The sequence below is a fragment of the Microtus ochrogaster genome, chromosome 6, assembly GCF_000317375.1.
Source record: "Microtus ochrogaster isolate Prairie Vole_2 chromosome 6, MicOch1.0, whole genome shotgun sequence".
Lineage (NCBI taxonomy): Eukaryota > Metazoa > Chordata > Mammalia > Rodentia > Cricetidae > Microtus > Microtus ochrogaster.
Window position 1 is genome coordinate 57,340,029 of NC_022013.1, and position 20,763 is coordinate 57,360,791.

General features: G+C 44.2%; 1 protein-coding gene across 2 annotated transcripts in view; it reads right to left on the reverse strand.

Moving 5' to 3' along the window:
• Positions 1-20,763, reverse strand: part of Grid1 (glutamate ionotropic receptor delta type subunit 1) — a 762,418-nt gene that overhangs the window by 307,376 nt on the left and 434,279 nt on the right. For both annotated transcript variants that reach the window (XM_013346867.2, XM_026779664.1), the window contains exon 5: positions 11,443-11,496. In XM_013346867.2, the coding sequence (XP_013202321.2) occupies positions 11,443-11,496 (54 nt within the window). The remainder of the gene's footprint in view (positions 1-11,442; positions 11,497-20,763) is intronic.

Here is a 20,763-nt window from a genome sequence, read left to right on the forward strand (position 1 = left end):
ATCAAAATTTAATCAAGATCAAATAAACAAATTAAATAGATCTATGACCACTAAAGATAAAGAAACAGCCATCAAAATCTCCCAACCAAAAAAAGCCTAGGACCAGACGGTTTCAGCACAGAATTCTGCAAGATTTTCAAAGAACTAATACCAATACTCTTCAAATTGTTTCACACAATAGAAACAGGAGGAACATTGCCAAACTCTTTTTTTTCAAGGCTACAGTTACTCTGATACACAAACCACACTAAGACACTACTAAGAAAGAGAATTATAGACCAATTTCACTCATGAATATTGATGCAAATATACTCAGTAAAATACTGCCAAACTGAATCCAAAAACACATCAGAAAATATCCACCATGACCAAGTAGGCTTAAGCCAAATTCAGACATGGAGGAAGGGTTCAATATTCAAAAGTCTGTCAGAGTAATCCACCATATAGACAAACTGAAAGGAAAAAAAAAGACCATAATCACCTCATTGGATGCTGAACAAGCCTTCAACAAATTTCAACACCCCTTCATGATAAAAGTCTTAAAGAGTTCAGGGATAAAAGAAATATATCTAAATATAATAAAGGCAATATTCAGCCAGCCAACAGCCACCATCAAACTAAATGGAAAGAAACTCAAAGCGATCCCACTGAAATCAGAAATAAGACAAGGTTATCCACTCTCTCCATATCTATTCTATATAGTACTGGAAGTTTTCACTAGAGAAATAAGACAACAAAAGAGATCAAACGGATACAAATTGGAAAAGAAGAAGTCAAATTCTGATTATCTGCTGATGTGATATGATAGTATACATAAATTACCTTAAAAATTTTGTCAGGGAACTCCTTCAACTCATAAACACCTTCAGTAAGGTAGCTGGATACAAGAGTAACCCAAAAAAATCAATAGCCCTCCTTTATATAGATGATAAATGGGCTAAGAAATAAATAAGAGAAACATCAGCCTTCACAATAGCCACAAACAACATAAAATATCTTGGAATAACTTTAACCAAAAAGGTGAAAGACCTGTATGACAAGAACTTTAAATCTTTACAGAAAGAAATTGAAAAAGACAACAGAAAATGGAAAGATCTCCCAACCTTACCAAAAGCAATCTACAGATTCAATGCAATCATAATCCCAGCAAAATTCTTCACAGACCTCGAAAGAATACCCAACTTTACGTGAAAAAAACAGAAAAAACCAGGATAGCCATAACAATCATGTACAATACAGGAACTTCTGGAGGCATCACAATACCTAACTTCAAACTCTACTATAAAGCCTTGTATTGGCATAAAAACAGACAGGAGGACCAATGGAATCAAATCCAAGACCCAGATATCAATCCATAACCTACAAACATCTAATTTTTGACAATCAAAAATTATAAAATGGAAAAAAGCATATTTAACAAATAGTCCTGGCATAACTGGATATCAACATGTAGAAGAATGAAAATAGACCCATATCTATCACCATGCATAATACTCAAGTCCAAACGGATCAAAGACCTCAACATATAACCAACCACACTGAACCTCATAGAAGAGAAAGTAGGAAGTACAGTTGAACACATTGGCACAGGAGACCACTTCCTAAATATAACCCCAGTAGCATAGCTACTGAGAGAAACAATAAATGGGACCTCCAGAAACTGAGAAGACAGGGTCAACAAGACAAAACACAGCCTAAAGAATGGGTAAAAATCTTCACCAACTCCATGTTGGTCAAAGGACTTATCTCCAAAATATATAAAGAAATCAAGAAATATGACATTGGGCTGGAGAGATGGCTCAGAGGTTAAGAGCACTGAGTGCTCTTCCAGAGGTCCTGAGTTCAATTCTCAGCAACCACATGGTGGCTCACAACCATCTATGATGAGATCTGGCGCCCTCTTCTGGCCTGCAGGCAAACATGCACTGTATACATAAGAAATATATAAAAATCTTTTTTTAAAAGAAATATGACATTAAAAGAACAAATAATCCAATAAAAAATGGGATACAGACCTAAATAGAGACCTCTCAACAGATGAATCTCTAATGAATGAGAGATAGTTAAGGAATGCTCAACATCCTTAGCCATCAGAGAAATATAAATCCAAACAACTCTGAGATTCCATTTTACACCTGTAAGAATGGCCAAGATCAAAAATACTGACAGTAACTTAAGCTGGAGAGGTTGTGGTATAAAGGGAACACTCCTGCATTGCTGATGGGAGTGCAAACTGGTTATAGCCTTATAGCCCCTTTGGATGTCAGTGTGGCGATTTCTCAGAAAATTAGAAACAATCTTCCTCAAGACCCAGTAATACCACTTTTGGGTATTTACCCAAAGGACGCTCAATCACACCACAAGGATATGTGCTCAACTATGTTCATAGCAGCATTGTTTGTCATAGCCAAAACCTGGAAACAACCTAGATGCCTCTCAACAGAAGATAAAGAAAATATGGTTCATTTACACAATAGAGTATTACTCAGTGGTAAAAAAAAAAAATAATGACATCTTGAACTTTGTAGGCAAATGGATGGATCTAGAAAATAAACATATTGAGTGTGGTAACCCAGACCCAGAAGGACAAATATAATATGTACTTACTTATAAGTGGCTTTTAGACATAAAAACAAAGAAAAACAAGCCTAGATTTCACAACCCCAAAGAACCTAGACAACAAAGAGGACCCTAAGAGAGACATACATGGATCTAATCTACATGAGAAGTAAAATAAGACAAGATCTCCTGAGTAAACTGGGAACATGGGGGTCATAGGGCAGGCAAGAGGGGAAGAGGAGTGAAAGGGAGGGGAGCAGAGCAAAATGAATAGCTCAATAAAAACAATAAAAATAAGAAATAATAGGGGAAAATGCATGAAATATCAGTATCACTCATGGCTCCGTGTAATTAGCACACTAAAAATATTTAAGCAAACAATTTTCTGAAGCAGATCATTAGATGTGTGTATGGAGAGACAGCTCATCACCAGAATGCATGGCTAGCATGTGCCAAGTCCTGGGTTCCACCCTCACCAACTGAGGAAGAAGAGGAGGTAGAGAGACAAGAAGGGAGAAAGTGAGGGAAAGCAGGCAGGATGGAGAGGCCAGAAAGATACTCAATATCATCCATCATCAGGGAAACACAAACTAAAATTACAATGTGAACTATGAAACTCTATAATGACTAAAATTTAAGTCTATATCTCCCTATAAAATCAAAGCACACATTCATGCAAAGTCCTTTCATGCATATCCCTGTGGTGGTCTGAAGAAGAATGGCCCCCATAGGCTCCCTATATTTGAATGCTTAGTCATCAGGGAATGGCACTATTTGAAAGAATTAGGAAGTGTGACCTTGCTGGAGCAAGTGCATTTCGAAGCTGAAGCCAGGACTCTCCTTTTCCACATACTGATGAGGACATAACTCTTAGCTACTGCTCTAGTATCTGCCTGCATACCGTCATGCCTTCATGATAATGGACTAAACCTCTGAAACTGCAAGTGATCCCCGAATTAAATGCTTTCTCTTATATTAGTTGCATTGATCATGTGTCTCTTCACAGCCACAGATCAGTGACTAAGACAACCACTAATAGCATTAGACGTACTGGCCAAAAATTGAGATGCAAAATGCCCATCTATGGATGTGATTTACTCATATGGTTGAATATTACTCATCAATAAAAGGGGAAAATTACTTCTATTTTTTAAATACCTACATATCAAAAGAAAATAAAGAATATATACTGAAGTGTTCTATCTATGCAAATCTCTAGAAGTTAGATATCATCACCAGGGACTGCTATAGTTCCTGATCTGTTGCTGTGATAAGCACCACGACCAAAGCAACTTGGAGAGAAAACAATTTATTTTATCTTATACTTCCAGGCCAGTTTATCACTGAGAGAAGTCAGACAAGAATTCAAGGCAGAATCAAGAGACAAAAGCATGGAGCACAACCTATATAGGAATGCTGCTTAGTGACATATTTTCTGGCTTCCCTACTTCCTCATTGTAGGCTAGCTTTCTTAGACAACCAGGCCCAGCCAGCTTAGGAATGCCCTTGCCCACATGGGCTGGGTTCTACAGCAATAATCATCAATGAAGACAATCTCTCTCACACACGGCCAGAAGCCAATCTGATAGAGATGACTTTTCAATTGAAAATCCCTCATTCCACATAACTCTAGATTGTGTCATTAGAAATACAAAGTAACCAGCATGGTACCAAAAACCAATCAGTAGTTGCTAAGGAATTATAAAAGTTCAGAGAAAAGTAGGGTGGAATACGAAGACACACAAAGACACTTTGTGTGTTATGGGTATATAAACTGTCTTCACTAATTATGATTCATGAGTAAAGAAGAAATATATCAAACCTAATGTGTATACTAAAATATGTCCATTTGTTGTATATCAAACTTCACTAACACTAATCGAAAATAGTGCTGGGCCAGTGATATGGTTTAGTGAGTGAAGGCCATTGCCATCAACCCCGATGATTTAAGTTGGAAGAACTATGTGGGAAGAACTGAGTCCTACAAATTGTCCTCTGGCCTCTAAATGCATACTGTGGCGCTCGCGCGCACACACACAACACAACACACACACACACTCACATACAAAATAAATGTAATAAAAAAGTCAAAACAGTTCTTGGTTGCAGCTAATGCCTGACAAATGGCAACACCTATTCTTCACTCCAGGAGCCTGAGCCGGGGCGAAAGAGAAAAGCAAGCTGTGGTCTATGTTCTCTAAGACTCCCCACTGGGGCTATGAAGGTAAACACATACATAGATTACAACAAACAAATTGGCTTTGAGTGATGTTAAATTAAAATTAAAGATGGCAAACAGTACAGGGACTTAACGCTCAAACAGAATTAAAGTCTTCCAAATGAAAGGAATAAAAAAATAACTCCCTCGTCTGAGCAATGCAGATAGACAAGGGGTTATAAACATCCTCAAATCCTAAAGCTAGGGGACCGCTTTCACGTGTTCCTCTGTTGCTTACGTCAGTTAGTCTTGGCATCATTTCCCGCACTAACAAAGCGTAATCTAAGTCCACAGGTATGTGTTTACCCTCCATACAGGTTCTGGGTAGGACAGTCATGGGAGTTTGGAGTGATGCCTTCTGGACTGTTGGTAGTGTTTCCCCCATTGCTCCACAGATCCTTATGCTGATCAGCAGCCGGTGAAAGCAATTAAATGGGGTAGGGCCTGAGGGAAAAGCATAAAGAATATCTATCCTAGGGAGTAGGCACTGAGAATGTCCACGTGCTGATGTGACAGCTGCTGGGGCGTAGAGTCCTCTTAAGGGCCAGTTGGAGCAGCTCCACAGACAGGACTTCCTTTAAAGATGGTCTCTGCACCACCCGTCCATAACCTACTCCAGCGAAAGTGGGCACATGAGATCAACAGCACGTAAGATGTGTGGTGAGATCAAGTGCGTAGGGGCAGCCAGTGTTCACTGTATTGTACGTGGAAAGGTATGGTGTGCACTTGCCCCAGCAAGCCCGGATGGGAGATACCTATTTCTAACTATTTAATTCTCTGCTTGGCTGGTTGTCTATCTCTCTGTCTTGAGGCAGGCTCTCACTGTGAAACCTTGGCTGGCCTGAAGCTTGCTATGTAGACCAGGCTGGCCTCAAACTAATAGAGATCCACTTGCCTCTGCCTCCTGGGTTTCTGGCCACACTATTTAGCTCTAATGTGATCCACCCTTTGATCATAGACTCCATTCCCACAGAATTCTTGTGGACGAACAATACATTTTCCCCAGCATACATCTTGGAATTTCTGCAAGAAGTTCCTCAAGTGCTTACCACAACTATTCCACTGTCTTCTGGAGACCTGGTCCAAGGCCAGGGGAGCTTTGGGGTCCTCTGGTGAAGCACTGCTTCCCTTTGACCATAATATAGGCTCAGAAAAAATGGGTGCAATGCAGCAAGAGGAGCTGGTAGCTGTCGCTCAAGGAGACAATCACCATGGCTTCCTGAGGCCATGGAAGACTGAGCTTTTTAGCAATGCCTCTTTCTCCATGTTTAGGCAATCAGACAAGAAGAGTCAAGGTGAGCAAGCAAGAGACAGATAGGAGGTTTAAACAGAAATGCTTCCTCTGGTGAGCCCTTTATGCTAGAATCCTTCAGAAATGAATCAGGAAGGAGATTCCGGCCCTCACTCACAGGCTCTTAGGGAGATGGGCATATGCGTCAGCTGCTAACAAGGCAGAGCTCTGTAAGGGATGGCGTAAGATTTGGGAAGGGCACAGCAGATGGAAAACTCCTGGGGAAATAAGAGAAGTCACCGTTTCCCTGCAGGCAGGAGCCCTGACAAGGGGCAACTGATAAGAAGTAAACCACAGTAGAAAGGTGGGGAAGAGCCCTCCTGCAGCAGGCTATGCAGGCAACAGAATGTGAGCTACTCCACACTGCTAGGGTCAGCCAGAGCATGGCATGCTGCCTGAGGTCAGGAACACTAGCAGGACACAGGTTTGGAGGAGGAAAAGGAATTCTGAGGCAGACACAATGAACTTCAGATGGAAAATAAGGTCCTATGTTGTGTGGGGGTGGGGATCAGGAAAGCAGCTAGTCTCTGAGTCTGGAGCTTAAGAACAAGGTTTAGAATGGACAAGGCCATGTAGGTCATTGGTGTACGCTACAGTGGGAGAGTAATGCTAACCATGCCCTCCCCACCTCTGGAAACCTACCTTTTCCTGGGCCCTGACCACCCACCATCCCTGAGCTCAAATACCATAAGCATGTACATTATTTATTAAACATCTTAAACCATTTCTATCCAACTCTGTAATGGTTGTAACATGTCTCCAAGAGTGCACCCGAAGAAGTCTACTGTTAAGCATCAGGTGGAGCAATTACCTTCCCCCTCACATAGAGTCCTTCAGAAGCCTGAGAATCACACTGCACAATCCCATGGAGGGATTTACTGCAGAAAGTTCTCAAGATAACAGACCACAAAGTACCTGTCTCTTGCCAGGATGAAGCTTCGTAGGAAGGCACTATTCTCCTTGTCCAGAGTCTAGCCGGCACTAAGGGCAGCATGTGTATTTTGGCCAACCATAAATACATCTCACTTGGAATCTTATAAAGCCAAATGGAGAGAAGGCTCTCACTCCAGCCTGATACAGAAGCCACCAAACACATCCAGGCTCAGCTGGCTTAAAGCATCATCTCCATCTCTGAGGCTCAGGTCTTTAATTGCTACTTTCTTTCTCTGCTACAGACTGTGAAGTGCTCATCAATGCAGTTTGCTCTTCACTATAAAGATTGACCCACCTTCAATCCAACCTTTCGGCAATCTATTTTCTCCACAAGGCATCGAAGACTCATCGATAAGCTAATTCTGGCCATGTCCTCAAGGAACTCACAGTATACTGGCCACCTTGTCCAATGATTGGTTTCACTTTCCATATGTTCTTATAACTTAATCAATCAATAAAAATACACTTTATGCCAAAACTACATCTGCTTGCCAGTGTCCCGTACTAGAACCCAGAGAGTCACTGAATCTCCCAGAGAGGTGCACAAATTCAGAAGGCAATTTTGTCTTCTTAAAAACAAAAGCAAAAAAGGATTGTAATATGTAACACTACTCACTAGTGAACAAAAGGATGTATTAAGAAATCCACCACAAAAAGAATACAAACAAAAACATGTATCCTTGAATGTTTATCCTGAATCCAGAAAAATACATGAAGCAAATCAAATACAGAAGGGTGGTGGCACACTTGTAACCCCGGCACTGGGGAGGCAGCAACAGATGGAATTTTAAGGACTCACCTAGCCAGTCCAGCATGCTTGGTGAGCTCGAAGCCAGTGCAAAACCCTGCCTCCCAAAACTCAAAGTGGATGGGACCCAAGGAACAACACCTGAAATCAGCCTCTGACCGTCACATGAACATTTAAATATGTGCATGTGCACTTGAACATATATGGACCTATACACACATGAACACACACACAGAGAGAGAGAGAGAGAGACAGAGAGAGAGACAGAGAGAGAGACAGAGAGAGAGAGAAGCCAAATCCTAGAGAGAGAGAGAGAGAGAGAGAGACAGAGAGAGAGACAGAGAGAGAGACAGAGAGAGAGAGAGAGACAGAGAGAGAGAGAAGCCAAATCCTAGAGTTGAGGTTGCAAAGTGAGTCTTCATCAAATGCTTGTCCCCCTTGACTTTTTACTTTGTTTTCCTTATTTTATTACTTGTCAGTACACACAATACAAAGATCAGCAACTGAACACTATTTGTCTGTGGCTCTGTATTGGTTAGTTTAAATTTTGCAGTGCTTAAAATTCTACAACATGGCCAGCAGAAGAGTCAGGCTCGTGTTTTCTTTGGGACCATGCTTAAACAGTAAATAACATTCTCCGTGGGGCTGGCCCAGCGGATAAACCGAAACGTCACTTAGAGAGCACCTCTGTCATTAACCATGTGCTACATCTGAACGTGGGGTCAAGACTTTACCAGAGCCTCTACCTGTGGACTGAAGTCCTTAAGAATGTCCATGTTCTGGGGCCAAAGGTCAGCCAAAGAGTGTCTCCACTGTCATGAGTACCTGAGCCCTGCTGACTGACTTTTCAGAAACAGACTGACCGCAAGTTCTGGTTCTTTGCCAAAGCCATTAGCACAATGGTGTCAGTTACACCACTTGGAACTAGACAATCTTCATAAAGAACTCTACAGGCAGGAAGGTGGAGATGACCCAGTGGTTAAAGCATCTCTATGAAAGCATGAGTTTAGATTCTCAAATAAATAAATAAAACACATAAATTCTGGGTAGTCACGGCAGCCCACTTTGTAATGTCTGCTTCAGAAGGCCGAAAGAGTATTCTAAGAGTAAGCTGGCTAGACAGGCCATATCAGTGAGCTCTGCATTTGGCTGAGACGTCCTCCCCCTGTAAATAAGGTGGAAGAGCAATTGCAGTTGGTGCCCAACAGCAACTTCAGGCTTCTACATGCTCACACACATGTGCACTCACCCACACGGCAAAAATGTGTATACACACAAAATACAGGGATAAACGAATCTCATGGGCAACACACAATCTGTGCCTGGCCTTGAGGAACTGATTCAACTCTGGAAACTTCTGTTTCCTTGCCTGTAAAGTAGGGGTGATGACAATTCCCTAGTGGGGCTATTGGGGAGCAGGTCCAGGGGTTAAAAGCTGCAAAGTGATTGACAAGAAATGCTGGCTGCTGTCTTGTGCCTCTCAAGGGAAAGAGCCTTCCTGGAGAAGGACGGAAGATTAAAGAGAGCAGTGGGTCCCCAAATTCCCTCACTTCTGAAGAAAGACATGTCTAGTTCGGAACTCTCAGATTAGCCTGCGCTTTGTGGCCAGCCCACGTGAGTTCTCTCTGTGGTGAAGTACAGACTTCCTCCAGTGGCTGCTCCTTGCTGGCTCTACAGGTGCCCCTTTCTATCCCTGTCTCTTGGGAACTCTAAGATCTGGGTTCAAGCTACCTCCTACAAAATACCTGGGTTCCTGGGAGTAGGAGGCACCCCAAAGCATCTCATACTTGGTGTTCAGGCCTGGAGAGGGAGTCACACTGGAGAGACAGGGCCTGGGGATGGATGGGCGGGGATGCAGAAGAGGTAAGAGAAAAATCTTTAAAATGTAAAATAGTAGGTTTCTGAAGCCTGACCACAGAGAAACACTGGCTATTCACTGTGGAGGAGTCATCCAAAAAGGAAAACCAGCGCCAGACATTTGACTTCAGGGACACTTGCAGAACGTTTCCTTTCACTGGAACAAAGGCCACTGGGCTTTGAAGAGCCTGCAGAGAAGCAGCAAAGCTCTGAGAATCAAAACGTAGTGAGGATCAATGGAGCCTCAAGCAGGTTCTGAAGATCAGGGAGGGGGCGGTCACATCCCCTCTCCTAATTTTACCAGCACAGTTACAGAACCGCTCTAAGGGAAAGGGGCGGTACCTTGTGTTTCCAGCTGGCCCACGTAGGCAGGGAGCTCATAAGATGTGGACTCATAGAGGGAAACCAGAGCAGTTAGCGTGTGATGCTACCTTCGACCATTATTAACAGCAACCACCCAAAATGGATCTCAGCCATATTAGCCCCGAGCTAATGAAGAAATACACATCATAAAAAGAAGAAACTGCCCACATAATAAACCTTAGATCTCACAGAATGAAGCCATTAGAAATTGATCCAGCTAATTGAGGAGCAGTTGAAGGCTGTGCCCCCACTGAAAGCAAAACCAAGAAACATTTACAGTTCTGCTCTCAACGAACAGCATGTGGAGGCCACACAGGTTGCCCTGACTCTGCTCCCCAAAAGAGTATGTGGGCAGAGGGGGTTCTTCAGAAAAGATGGGGGCAGGTGTAACAGCTTCAACACAGGCCGGCAGGACACAATCTCTAAAGAGTGAACAGGGAAAATCTTTTTTGTAAATCTCTAAAATTATTTTATTTTGAGGTCCTTAATACTCATTATGAATGATGAATGTGATGATATAATAATAAATGATCTTCTTAGGGAGAGCTAGCTTGTGTTTACATTGTTGTAAGAACTCAGGGAGTTGGGTGGTGATGGCACACACCTTTTACCCCAGCACTGATGCCTCGGGTTTCCATTCACCCCTGAGGCCAAACTAGTGGGGTGGCCAGACCTAAAGGCATACATACACACCCATAGACATATATTCACATACATTTACAACCATACTCAGATATACTCACAATGACAAACAACTTACACATACATCCTGATACAGTCACACGCGCACATTCACATATCCACACACACAAACTCATGCATGACTCTCACAATACACACTTGCACATATAGATGTTTGCACATACACAGTCACATGAATATACACACACAGTAACACTCATATGTACACAATTCATACACATACTCTGTTATACCATACCACGTTCTCACACACATAGCGCTCCTCACACATGTGTACACGCACATATGTGTAAACCATTGCATTTTCATACATGTACACACTTAGAAACTCCTACTTACACCCGGACACATAACGCTCTCACACGCTTGTAATATTCTGCATGAGATAGGGACTCATAGGACTTATCCCTATGTCCTGCTGCCATCTGTATTTATTTTATAACCTGGCCTAATCTCCCAGGCCCTGGCTCCTAACTGACTAGCAGCCTCACCTCACCCCCTTTACCTAATTCTGAAACCACTTCTCTGACATTTGCTGGTCTCATGGACTGGACTGGATTGTCCTATTGAATCCCATGAGCTTCAGGTAAGCATCTTGGCAGGCCAAGGCCAGCTCTCTGCCCTCCTGCCTTGGCAAAATAAAACTCCAGAATCCATTCCAGGCCCCAAGTCAGGATTAGATTTGGAAGGATTGTTCTGAGTTTTCCTATGGGGCATTGGGAAAACTGGACAGCAGGCAGCCCACACCCATCACCATTCTGGGGCTCTTACCTCATTCACAAAGACCCAATGGCTGTCCTTGGAAGCCAGGTTGGTCTCCACAGCCTGCAGAGAGAACAAGAACGTACATGAACAGAAGCAGGCAGAAGCTGGCAGACACACAAGACGATGGCTGGGATGACATTTTATAAATATTGTTTCCGCAGATTTTTTTTCCTCACAAAACAATTCCATTCCCCTGAGGCCCACTTTGGCTGCCTTGGCCACAAGAGAAACACATCTGAACACAGATATGATTTTCCCCTGTCCTTCCATGCTCTCCTGCAATGGCCAAGAGCAAGGTTAGAGGCCCTAGACAGTCCTACAGGTACCACAGATCACAGGTACAGTCAAAGTTTTCCTTCCCCAAGAATGCATGCAAATTCCTTTCCAAAGGGGCACTTAAGGATAGCATCATCATTACGCAAAACTACAGAACTGGAAAACTGATATACTAGATTTATGGCAGCTCGTCCTAAACTGCAAAGCTCCTGTGGATTCTCTTTAGGATCCACAGAGCTGGGTTCTTTCCAGTTACTGAAGACGAGGTCTAACCCCGCCACTCTCTCCGCAGTGTTTTGCTACAGCACTTGCCGTTGTTGTGTGTGAAAGGTTACAACTGTATTGTTTGTTCCTATTATCTATTTTCTCTGCCAAGTTGGGACAAGGTGGGGACAAGACTAAAGTCTCACAGGCCACAGTTGTGTCCCAGAACTTTGTTCTGACACCCACATATAGCAGGTGTTCAATCAACATAGCCTGACATATGAACAAGTGAGAGACAGCAGCAGGCAAAATCCAGTCTCTTGTTTTGTTTGCATGCTTTGAGCTTGTTTGTCCATGTGCTTGTTTGGTTTTGCTTTTATTTAAGAAAGGATATTATATAGCAAAGACGAGTCTAAAACCCACTGTGTGCCCAAGATAGCCATGAACTCCTGATCCTCCACCTCCAAAGGCCTGGGATTATAGGCATGCACCACTGTGCCTGGCTCTCTTGCATGTGTTTATGGGAGCTTTCTCTCTCCTTGAGTTAGAAAGCCAACAGACGGAAAGAGCTGGAAGGGACTGATGATCTGCAAGCATGTCCTGCAAGAACGTTCACAGTGAGCATGTGCCAAGAGCTTGCTGAGCACCGGGCACAGCGCCAAGCCATCTATGAACCTGGGAAAGCACTTTCAGATTTACTCCTTTTCTTTTTACATTTTCTTTTAACATTTTGGTAATGTAATTTTTATTACTCTTGATTTTAAAAATATAGACAAATTAAGATGCTTAATTAAACTCACCCCATAATACTTTCTCATTTTAAACAAATGTGCTAATGTCGTAAAAGCTCCCCATTTGTTCCTCCAAAGTCATCCACTGGAAGCTGTCTGAAGTGATCCCTTCCAGAAGCTTCTACAGTCATATCATACAAATACATATCTCCACATGCCTATCAGGCAGACGCTTTAAGTTAAAATCACTTTAAGAAATGCATATCAGGCAAAAATCTTATTGCTAACTTATCAATATATCAAATTTACATTTTCTTATCAGTATGTACAGAGGTGACTGTTCTTAAGAAAGCAGGTGTAGTGGTGTCAGAGCCTACACCTGTGACTACAACCTGTGTGTGGCTAGCAAAGGTCTCAGGCATGCGTGGTGCTAAGGCATCTACACTGTCAGAGTACAGAGCTCCGTTAGGGCCTTGCTCCATTGGGAACAGATAAGTAAGCTTGGGGAACACAATAGATCATGAAGATAGAGATCATAGGAAGGCCAGGAGAATTTGAGCCCATCAGTCCTCAACAGAGACCCTCACAGGACACCAAGCACAGTCAAAAAGCTTTTCCTGGACCACTCAGGGCTGAAGAACAGGGATTGACCTCTCTAGAGCCTATGAGTGAGAGGGGACCAGGCTGGGAACCCCAGGCAAGAGTCTGAAATCGAAGGAAATAACCCTTTCCATTATCATTTGTCTAGTGATGTCATGCATAAAATACAGATAACACTTGCCCGTCTCCTGTCTGCAAAACTGTGTAACCCTTGAGGCCAGAAAGAGGGAAATTCAGAGAACGAGGTTCATAAATGTCCCAAGAATCTCACAGGAAGCAGAGATAAGAGGATGGTCACTCAAGAGGTTCACCCTCATTCTTCCATATGCTTACATCTATCCTGTATCCTTTGGTCCCAGAAGCCTTACTCAATTAACATTGTATTTTCTTGGATAAACAGACCCCCGCCCAACCTCAGGAAGGAGGCTCTTGGTACTGGCTTATGCCCTTGGAAGGAAGTGAGCCTCAAGGAGGCCAGAGGCATCTGAGTAACATAGTGCTTTACCCTGAGATATTTCTCATTCCATTCTGCAAGCCTGGAGAGAGAGGCTGTCTCAAGAGACACTGATAAGACCCAAGAGTCAATGTCTCTTGAGGACCCTGAAGTATGAGTGGTGAGAAGAGAGCACCTCAGGGTGGAGTCTTGGCCACCCAGCCTAGAGTACCCCTCTTCTCTACACACAGACGGCCACAGATGTCTTTAGATATCTAAGACCATGGTGACTGGACTGTGATCTAAATACTCTGAACACATTGCTGGGCCCTTGCTGAATTCAACCCCTAACCTTTCAGCATTTCCTTAATGCTCATTTTTCCATCAGCAACTTGCATATCAAATTAGCATATGACACAGAACTTGGAAGATTTTATAAGGTCCCAAAGGCTGGAATGCTAAACTGAATCTCAACAGGGGGGGTCAATGAGGCTGAACTCAAAACAGAAAATAGCAAATGCTGAGATAAAATTGGAATGCAGTAGAGACTAAAGACTGATGGAAAGGCTGAGTAGAGGTGCTGGTTCTACCCTTGGTGTTGATCTGAGTGAGTCCTAGATCCCAGGAATGAAGTGAGACAGCCTAAGGCAACAGCCATATGAGTATCAAGGAACTCTTACTGAGCAGGATGGTAGAGGTGTCTAATCAAATGAAGAACTGTCTTGGGAAAGAGTTCAAGTTGCTCTTTGCAGCATCTAAGAGTGGATTTACTAGTAATCAGAGAAGAAAAAACACAGCAGAAAAAAAGTTTTCTACCCTTACAGGTAAGGCAAATATGCTGCCTCAGTGTAACGAGGCCCATCAGAAGTCCCCCAGGGTTGGCAATGTCAACAGTGGTTGGGAAAGTCAGGAATGACTTGGAGGGTGACCGTGAGCGGGAGGCATAACCCCATGCTGAACTGACATCCACTGCAATGAGTTCCAAGCCAGACTACAGTAAGGAGTCCCCAGAGAATGTTTTTAAATCAGTCTAATTGGCTGAAAGCGGACACCTGCATAACATCCTCATGGTTTCCCAACTCCAACCTGCACCTTGACACGCTGCAACTTTTCCTACAGAACCTCTAGCTCCTTAAATATGAAGGTGCAGGTGCATTTGACAGCTGAGAGGTTCCAGCATTGCCAATGACCATGGGCAATTACTAGGAGATCCTAGCGAGTGTGTGGGAACACGGCTTTCCTAAGAAGTCTTGCTAGCAGACTCAGGCATGGAAGAGACTGGCAGAGAGAATTGATCAGAAAACCCCGCAGGAAGGCTGGCCAACTTCCCTGTCCTACTTTCCCTCACCAATTAAGCAACAGCTAATTTGTTAAGCCTCTTTTTCCCACGTGAGATAAATAGCACTTGGATACAGCCTTTTTTTCTTTCCAGAGGGCACAGCTCACACGGAGACTGGGATGGGCGGTAAGAAAGGGCAGCTACTGAAGACTGAGCAAAGCTACACTTACCTCCCTTTGCAATAAGTGGAGAGCTGCCAGCTCTGAGGGATGAGGGGAGGGTCCCGCTCATCGCTGCTGGTTCCCCTTCTAAGCACCAACCTCTCCCTTCTCCTCCCATGTATGTCTGTAGCAGATAGAAACTGAGCCTTCTCTCAGCATGGCGCAAGTGTGGTACAGGGGAGCCTTTGCTATCTGCTCCCTGGTGCTCTGTATCACCTCCCCAAGCACATTTTTGTGACCAACAGCCCTTGAGTACTAACCATGCTATGGTATGCTGCCTAAAGCCCCTCACACCATAGTGGGATATTTGATTACCCAAACTCCCGGTGTGCTAATTCTCAACCACAGACACCCAAGACTCCGGCTGCCAGAACTGTTCATGGCACTCATGATTACCTGGGAATTTATACCCTAACCAAGAACTGAGGCTGCCACGGATGCAGATCCCAGCTGCCTGGCCCCCTGGTGTGGATGTCTCTCAGTGTCATCTCAGCTGTTCCCAGAATCCAGCTACAGAATGAGGTCACAATTATGTCTCTTGGCATCCTTCATTTCCGTGCTCCCCATCTCCAAGTTCCCGCTGACTTTCTTGTTTGAATTCCTCTGAGAATACTCCATAAATAATTGTCATCGGATTGCTCCTCTCCAAGTCTGCTTCTGGAATCCCAATCTGAAATGAACAGCTCCAGCCTGGGGTTAATGTTAAGAATTAAATGACATTAGGTGTCGTTTTACCAGTCTAGAAAGGAGCTCAATACATGATCAGTCGTTGCAAAAGTCCTCCTCTTTCCGTAGCCCTGCTTCTTCTGCCTTGGAGTCATTCTGGGATCTCTTCCATCATCATTCCAGAGTCTCTGCCACATGCACAATCCCTCATACCTCCTTTCCTTTCTCAACAGACAAGAACTGCCAACCATGCCTTGACATCTGTCCTGATGCTGTTAAACACACAACTCCACTAAATGCCATGCCTCTGCCATTATAGGGTCAAACAGTGATTTGGGGGAAAAAAAATACCAAGTGGTAGGTGATGTCTCCTCCATATTCCCAGAGGCCTCAGAGAAACCCAGTACGTTATCTCCCCTCTCTTGCCCAACATGGGATTCTCCAGCCACATAGCACTGTAGGCGTCTACAGAGAAGAGCTGAATGGGATACATTGATGACAGCTCCTATATTCTGCAGGTGTGTATTTGGGGTGTCGGTGAGATAGCCTCATGCTCGGAGATGACCTTCTCATTCATCTCCATCAAGTGGCAAGTTTGTTAGGTTTCTCCCTGGAGCAACAGCCATGACTGTTGGTCCCATCCTTAAGAAAAATCAGGGAAGATACCTAAGTAACTACAGGAGTTACACATGGACCTAGCCAGGTCCTAGGTCTCAATGAACACAGAGGGATCACTACAGTGGCTCAAAGCTTTGGTCCAATGCAGATAGTCCTACTGCACTGTCATGAATCCTACAAGGCACTGCCGAACTGACCAGAGCCTATGTGCCTGCCTAGTGTGTCTTGTCAAAACCAGCAAACACAAAATTTTGGAAAACAAGATGAGGAGACGAGACTTCAAAGGGATCACGTTTATTTTCCTCTAGCCCTTTAGATCAGAGCGAGGCAGCAGAAGATAGTGGTAACAGATAAAAACCATCAGATGGGGAAGGTGACACAGACAGTGGAAGGTAACACCGTGTGCACCCACATGCCCATATATGTGTAGATTGTATAGATATACACAGGACACCAACATGTCAGCCTTTGGAAGTCAAAGTATATTAGATAGACCCTGGCTAAAACTGCAGAGAGCGACTGTTCTTCCCACCCCTGGGAAAGCTAAGGGTAGGTGGGAAGGTGTCTCCTTGGTCATAAGCAGCAGCCTGATGTGAACCTCCAGTATTGTTTTCCCACACGCCGTTCTGTGGGCCCACTCGGAAATGAGACATGTGAATTCCATTCTGGCCACCCTGATCCGCAGCCTCCATAGAGAAAGAGATTCTGGCTGTGTTCCAGCTCTGGGCTCCCAAGCAGGCGCTGGGCAGAAGCAGTTACTGGGCATAGCAGAAATGGCAAGTATCGGGCATTGTGCCAAGACTGAGGCTGGAGAGGATTGACAGATGTCCCTTGATTATGAGGTGATGAGGATACTTCCATACGGAAGCAAGAGAACACAGGTGCTCAGCACACTGTAGGATGCGCCTCCAACCCGACACACTTGTGTCCTGAGACTAAATATAGAACCAAGTTTGCGGCATCTCTAAGGCCGGTGGGAGCCTACTTCTTATACTCCTCCCGGACACTTCAATCCAGCATCTCCTCTACTTCATAGCCCATGCCCGTCATTTATTCCCAACAATCTAAACAGGTACCCATTTCACAATGGAAAACGGAGTGTTCTATGTAGATTAGATGTTTGAAGAAGAGTATTTCACCGAGAATGGATTCGAATGCTAGCCCGAGTCCGCACGCTCAAACCTCAGTCACATACCTCCCCAGAAGGCCAAAACAATTGTCTGAGAAAGTAAATTATCCCGCGAACCTAGCCCATGTCCCACGACAGTGGAAACAAAATAAGGATTTTTTTTGTTTATTTTCGTGTCTATTTGTTGGCTTGTCTCATTTCGAAACAAAACCATTACACGCAGCGGTGCCTTCATCCTCCAGGCTAGTTTGTCCTCATAAGCTCAAGACCATTATTCCACTGGTTTCTTAGGTGTGAGCCTGTTCCCCTTTATCTTAGCCTATAGGACTAGTAAATGGAGTGGAAAAAACTCCACATGGAAGCTTTCCAACTCCATTGCTCAGGGTTTATTTTACAAAGTACAAACACCACGGATAATTTATGCGTGCGTTAATTGTTGGCCACTTATCTAGGCACCCCCCCTCCCAAAACTGGCAGCCCGGGATAATGAAAGCTTGTCAGCAATTAGCATCTTTTGAAAACCTGACTCTACCACTTGAGAACATTCCCCCCATGGAGCCTAAGGCCTGGCACTCTCCCAAGGACAGGCATTGAGGTAGCTTAAAGACTCACTGCTGCCCCAGCAGCCGCACGCTGTTCGGAAAAGGTCTGCCCGTGCAACATCACCCACTGAAAGCATGATCTGCATCACTCAGGGATGGGTGATGGTGAGTGATTTCATGGATGTAGGAGCCTGTTTACAAGAAAACCAGCTAAGCAGCCACCATGAGTCCTGAGAGTCAGAAACTATGTCCAGAACAATAAGGCGACTGGAAAGAGCAGATATTATGAATTACCTGGAGCCGCTGTACCCCCAAATTCTTGCTGTCTAAAGACTCAGGCCCAGACACTTAAGTCTTATCTCCAGAACTTCTTTGGATCTTGTCTTCACAGAAAATGTCTATTCTAGTTTCTTTCCTGAGGTGGCAGTGGAACACTCTGGCCAAAGCGACCTGGGGGAGGAAATGGTTTGCTTGGTTTCTATATCCATCAATGAGAGCAGTCGGGGCAGGAACACAAGGCAGGAACTTGCAGCAGAAATCGTCTGCTATCTGCCTGGTGCCTCACTCACAAGTTTATGCTTACCCTTTCATAGCTCAGAACCACCTGGCCAGAGAATGGTGCTTCCCACAGTGGCTGGGGCCCCCATAGCAATTAAGACAGCACCCTGCAAACATTTGGCAGGATAGTCTAATGTAGGCAACTCTTCAATTGAGACTCTCTTCTCAGATTTGTCAAAGCTGCCTCAAGTTGAAAATTAAAGCTAGCTGGGAGATGGTGGCTCACACCTTTAATCCTAGCACTTGGGAGACAGAGGCTGGGGGAACTCTGTGAGTTCGAGGCCAGCCTGGTCTACAGAGCTAGTTCCAGGATGTCTAGGGCTATTACACAAAGAAACCCCTGGGAAAACCAAACAAAAAAGAAAAGAAAATTAAAGCAAACTATAACAGAATCCTAAAATTATTCTCAGGGCTTTTACTACTGGTTCCACCAAGTTCTGAGATGCCACATTGACCCATGTGGTCTTTCCAAGGTTGCTCCCCTGAGTTCCTTCAAGCCACCAGCCCTTCCTAACTCACCTGGTGTCACACGCTTCCAATTCACCAATATTTTTTCTAGAGCATTATGAAATCTCAGGGACACAGAAAAGAGACCCAAGAATCAGGAAAATTGAGCCCCAGGAAAGTCTGTTCAGCATGGAGCATGGTGGGACAGTAAGAGTCTCAGAATATCTATTATGCTGATTTAGGAAAAAGAGATCAAGTGACTCAATCCATGTAAACTTGAATAGAGTAAAATGTTTTCTAGTCTTATCTTTCGACTGACTCCATCCACTCTGTTGTCCAAGTTTGAGATAAATAGCCAGTCTAGTCCGTACTGGACAGAGACAGGAGTGTCAGTTCCCAGCCTCCAACGGAGGAAGATTCATTACAGATTATTTGTGGCTCCTTCAGATGAAATAGAGACAGGTTCTAAGGCTATGCCGGATGTGGAATTCACTGTAATAAAAAGAATATGCTACATGCGGACAATTTATGAGGAAACACTAATATCAGCAGAAAAATGACATGGAGTCTGCTTGCAGGCACAATCTGTTTAATGAGATCAACTAGGAGGAGTGGAGCCGGGCACTGCCAATGAGTATTGGCTGATGGATGCTTGGACTTTAATCAGTGATCTATAATTCCCCACCTCCTGCAGGGCACAAAACCAAATAAGGCTGCCCATGCTCTCGCCCCCATTGACACTCAGCCTGTATCCTGAGGGGAGGCCACAGGAGCCTGACTGTTCTATCCAATCTTGTCTTACAGATGAACAAGAGAGACTTTCAGGCCCTTGGCTACATGGATGCTGTCATGCAATCCCTTTTGAGGACCCAAATCTACAGTAAAACAAATCACTTCTGAGCTTATTCATGCCCTGATCTGGTTTAGCAAGGGCAGCCACCAACCTCTGCAGTGTGGGCTGGGAGCCATCAAATGACTTGGTCCTTCTCCAGTCCAGGGCAGGGGACACAGACCTTGGGTGGCAGGTGGGACTTGGAGCCATTTCTCGTACATTTGCTCTTCAGCTTCAACTTCAAATGACTTTTCAGAAACAAGCAACTCAAAGTCCAGACTGATAAGCAATGTTTTCATCTCTCTCTTTCTCTCATGGGTAGTTCCATGGTCAAACTGGAGCTTACAGGGGCACTGCTTGCATCCAAAGACTTGCTGCTCCAAGTACCCGCAGCATCAGATGCTTCTAAGGAAGCACACAGGGGAATTGTGGGGCAGGATAATCCCTACTTTCCATCTCTGAGCCACAGCACCCCCCAAGAGGCCTGCCCTCCCCTGTGCAGCTTTCAGCTCCAGAGACCCAGGCCCCACGTGGGGCTACCGACTGGGAAACACAGTTACATGACCTCGATGTGCTCAATTAAAACATCAGTCTTTATCACCATGGCCCTTCAGATCATCCACAAGCAGCTCCTAAGCATGGCTCTAATTCCTCTCTTGATCCAAGTTGTTTTTAGAAGATGGAAGCCTTAGAATACTTTTTAAAGCAATAAAGTTGAAAGTAGCAATCCTTTACTGAGCTGATAAGAGTTGCCAGGTGTAATTTGTATTCTTTTTTATGAGCCTGGATTT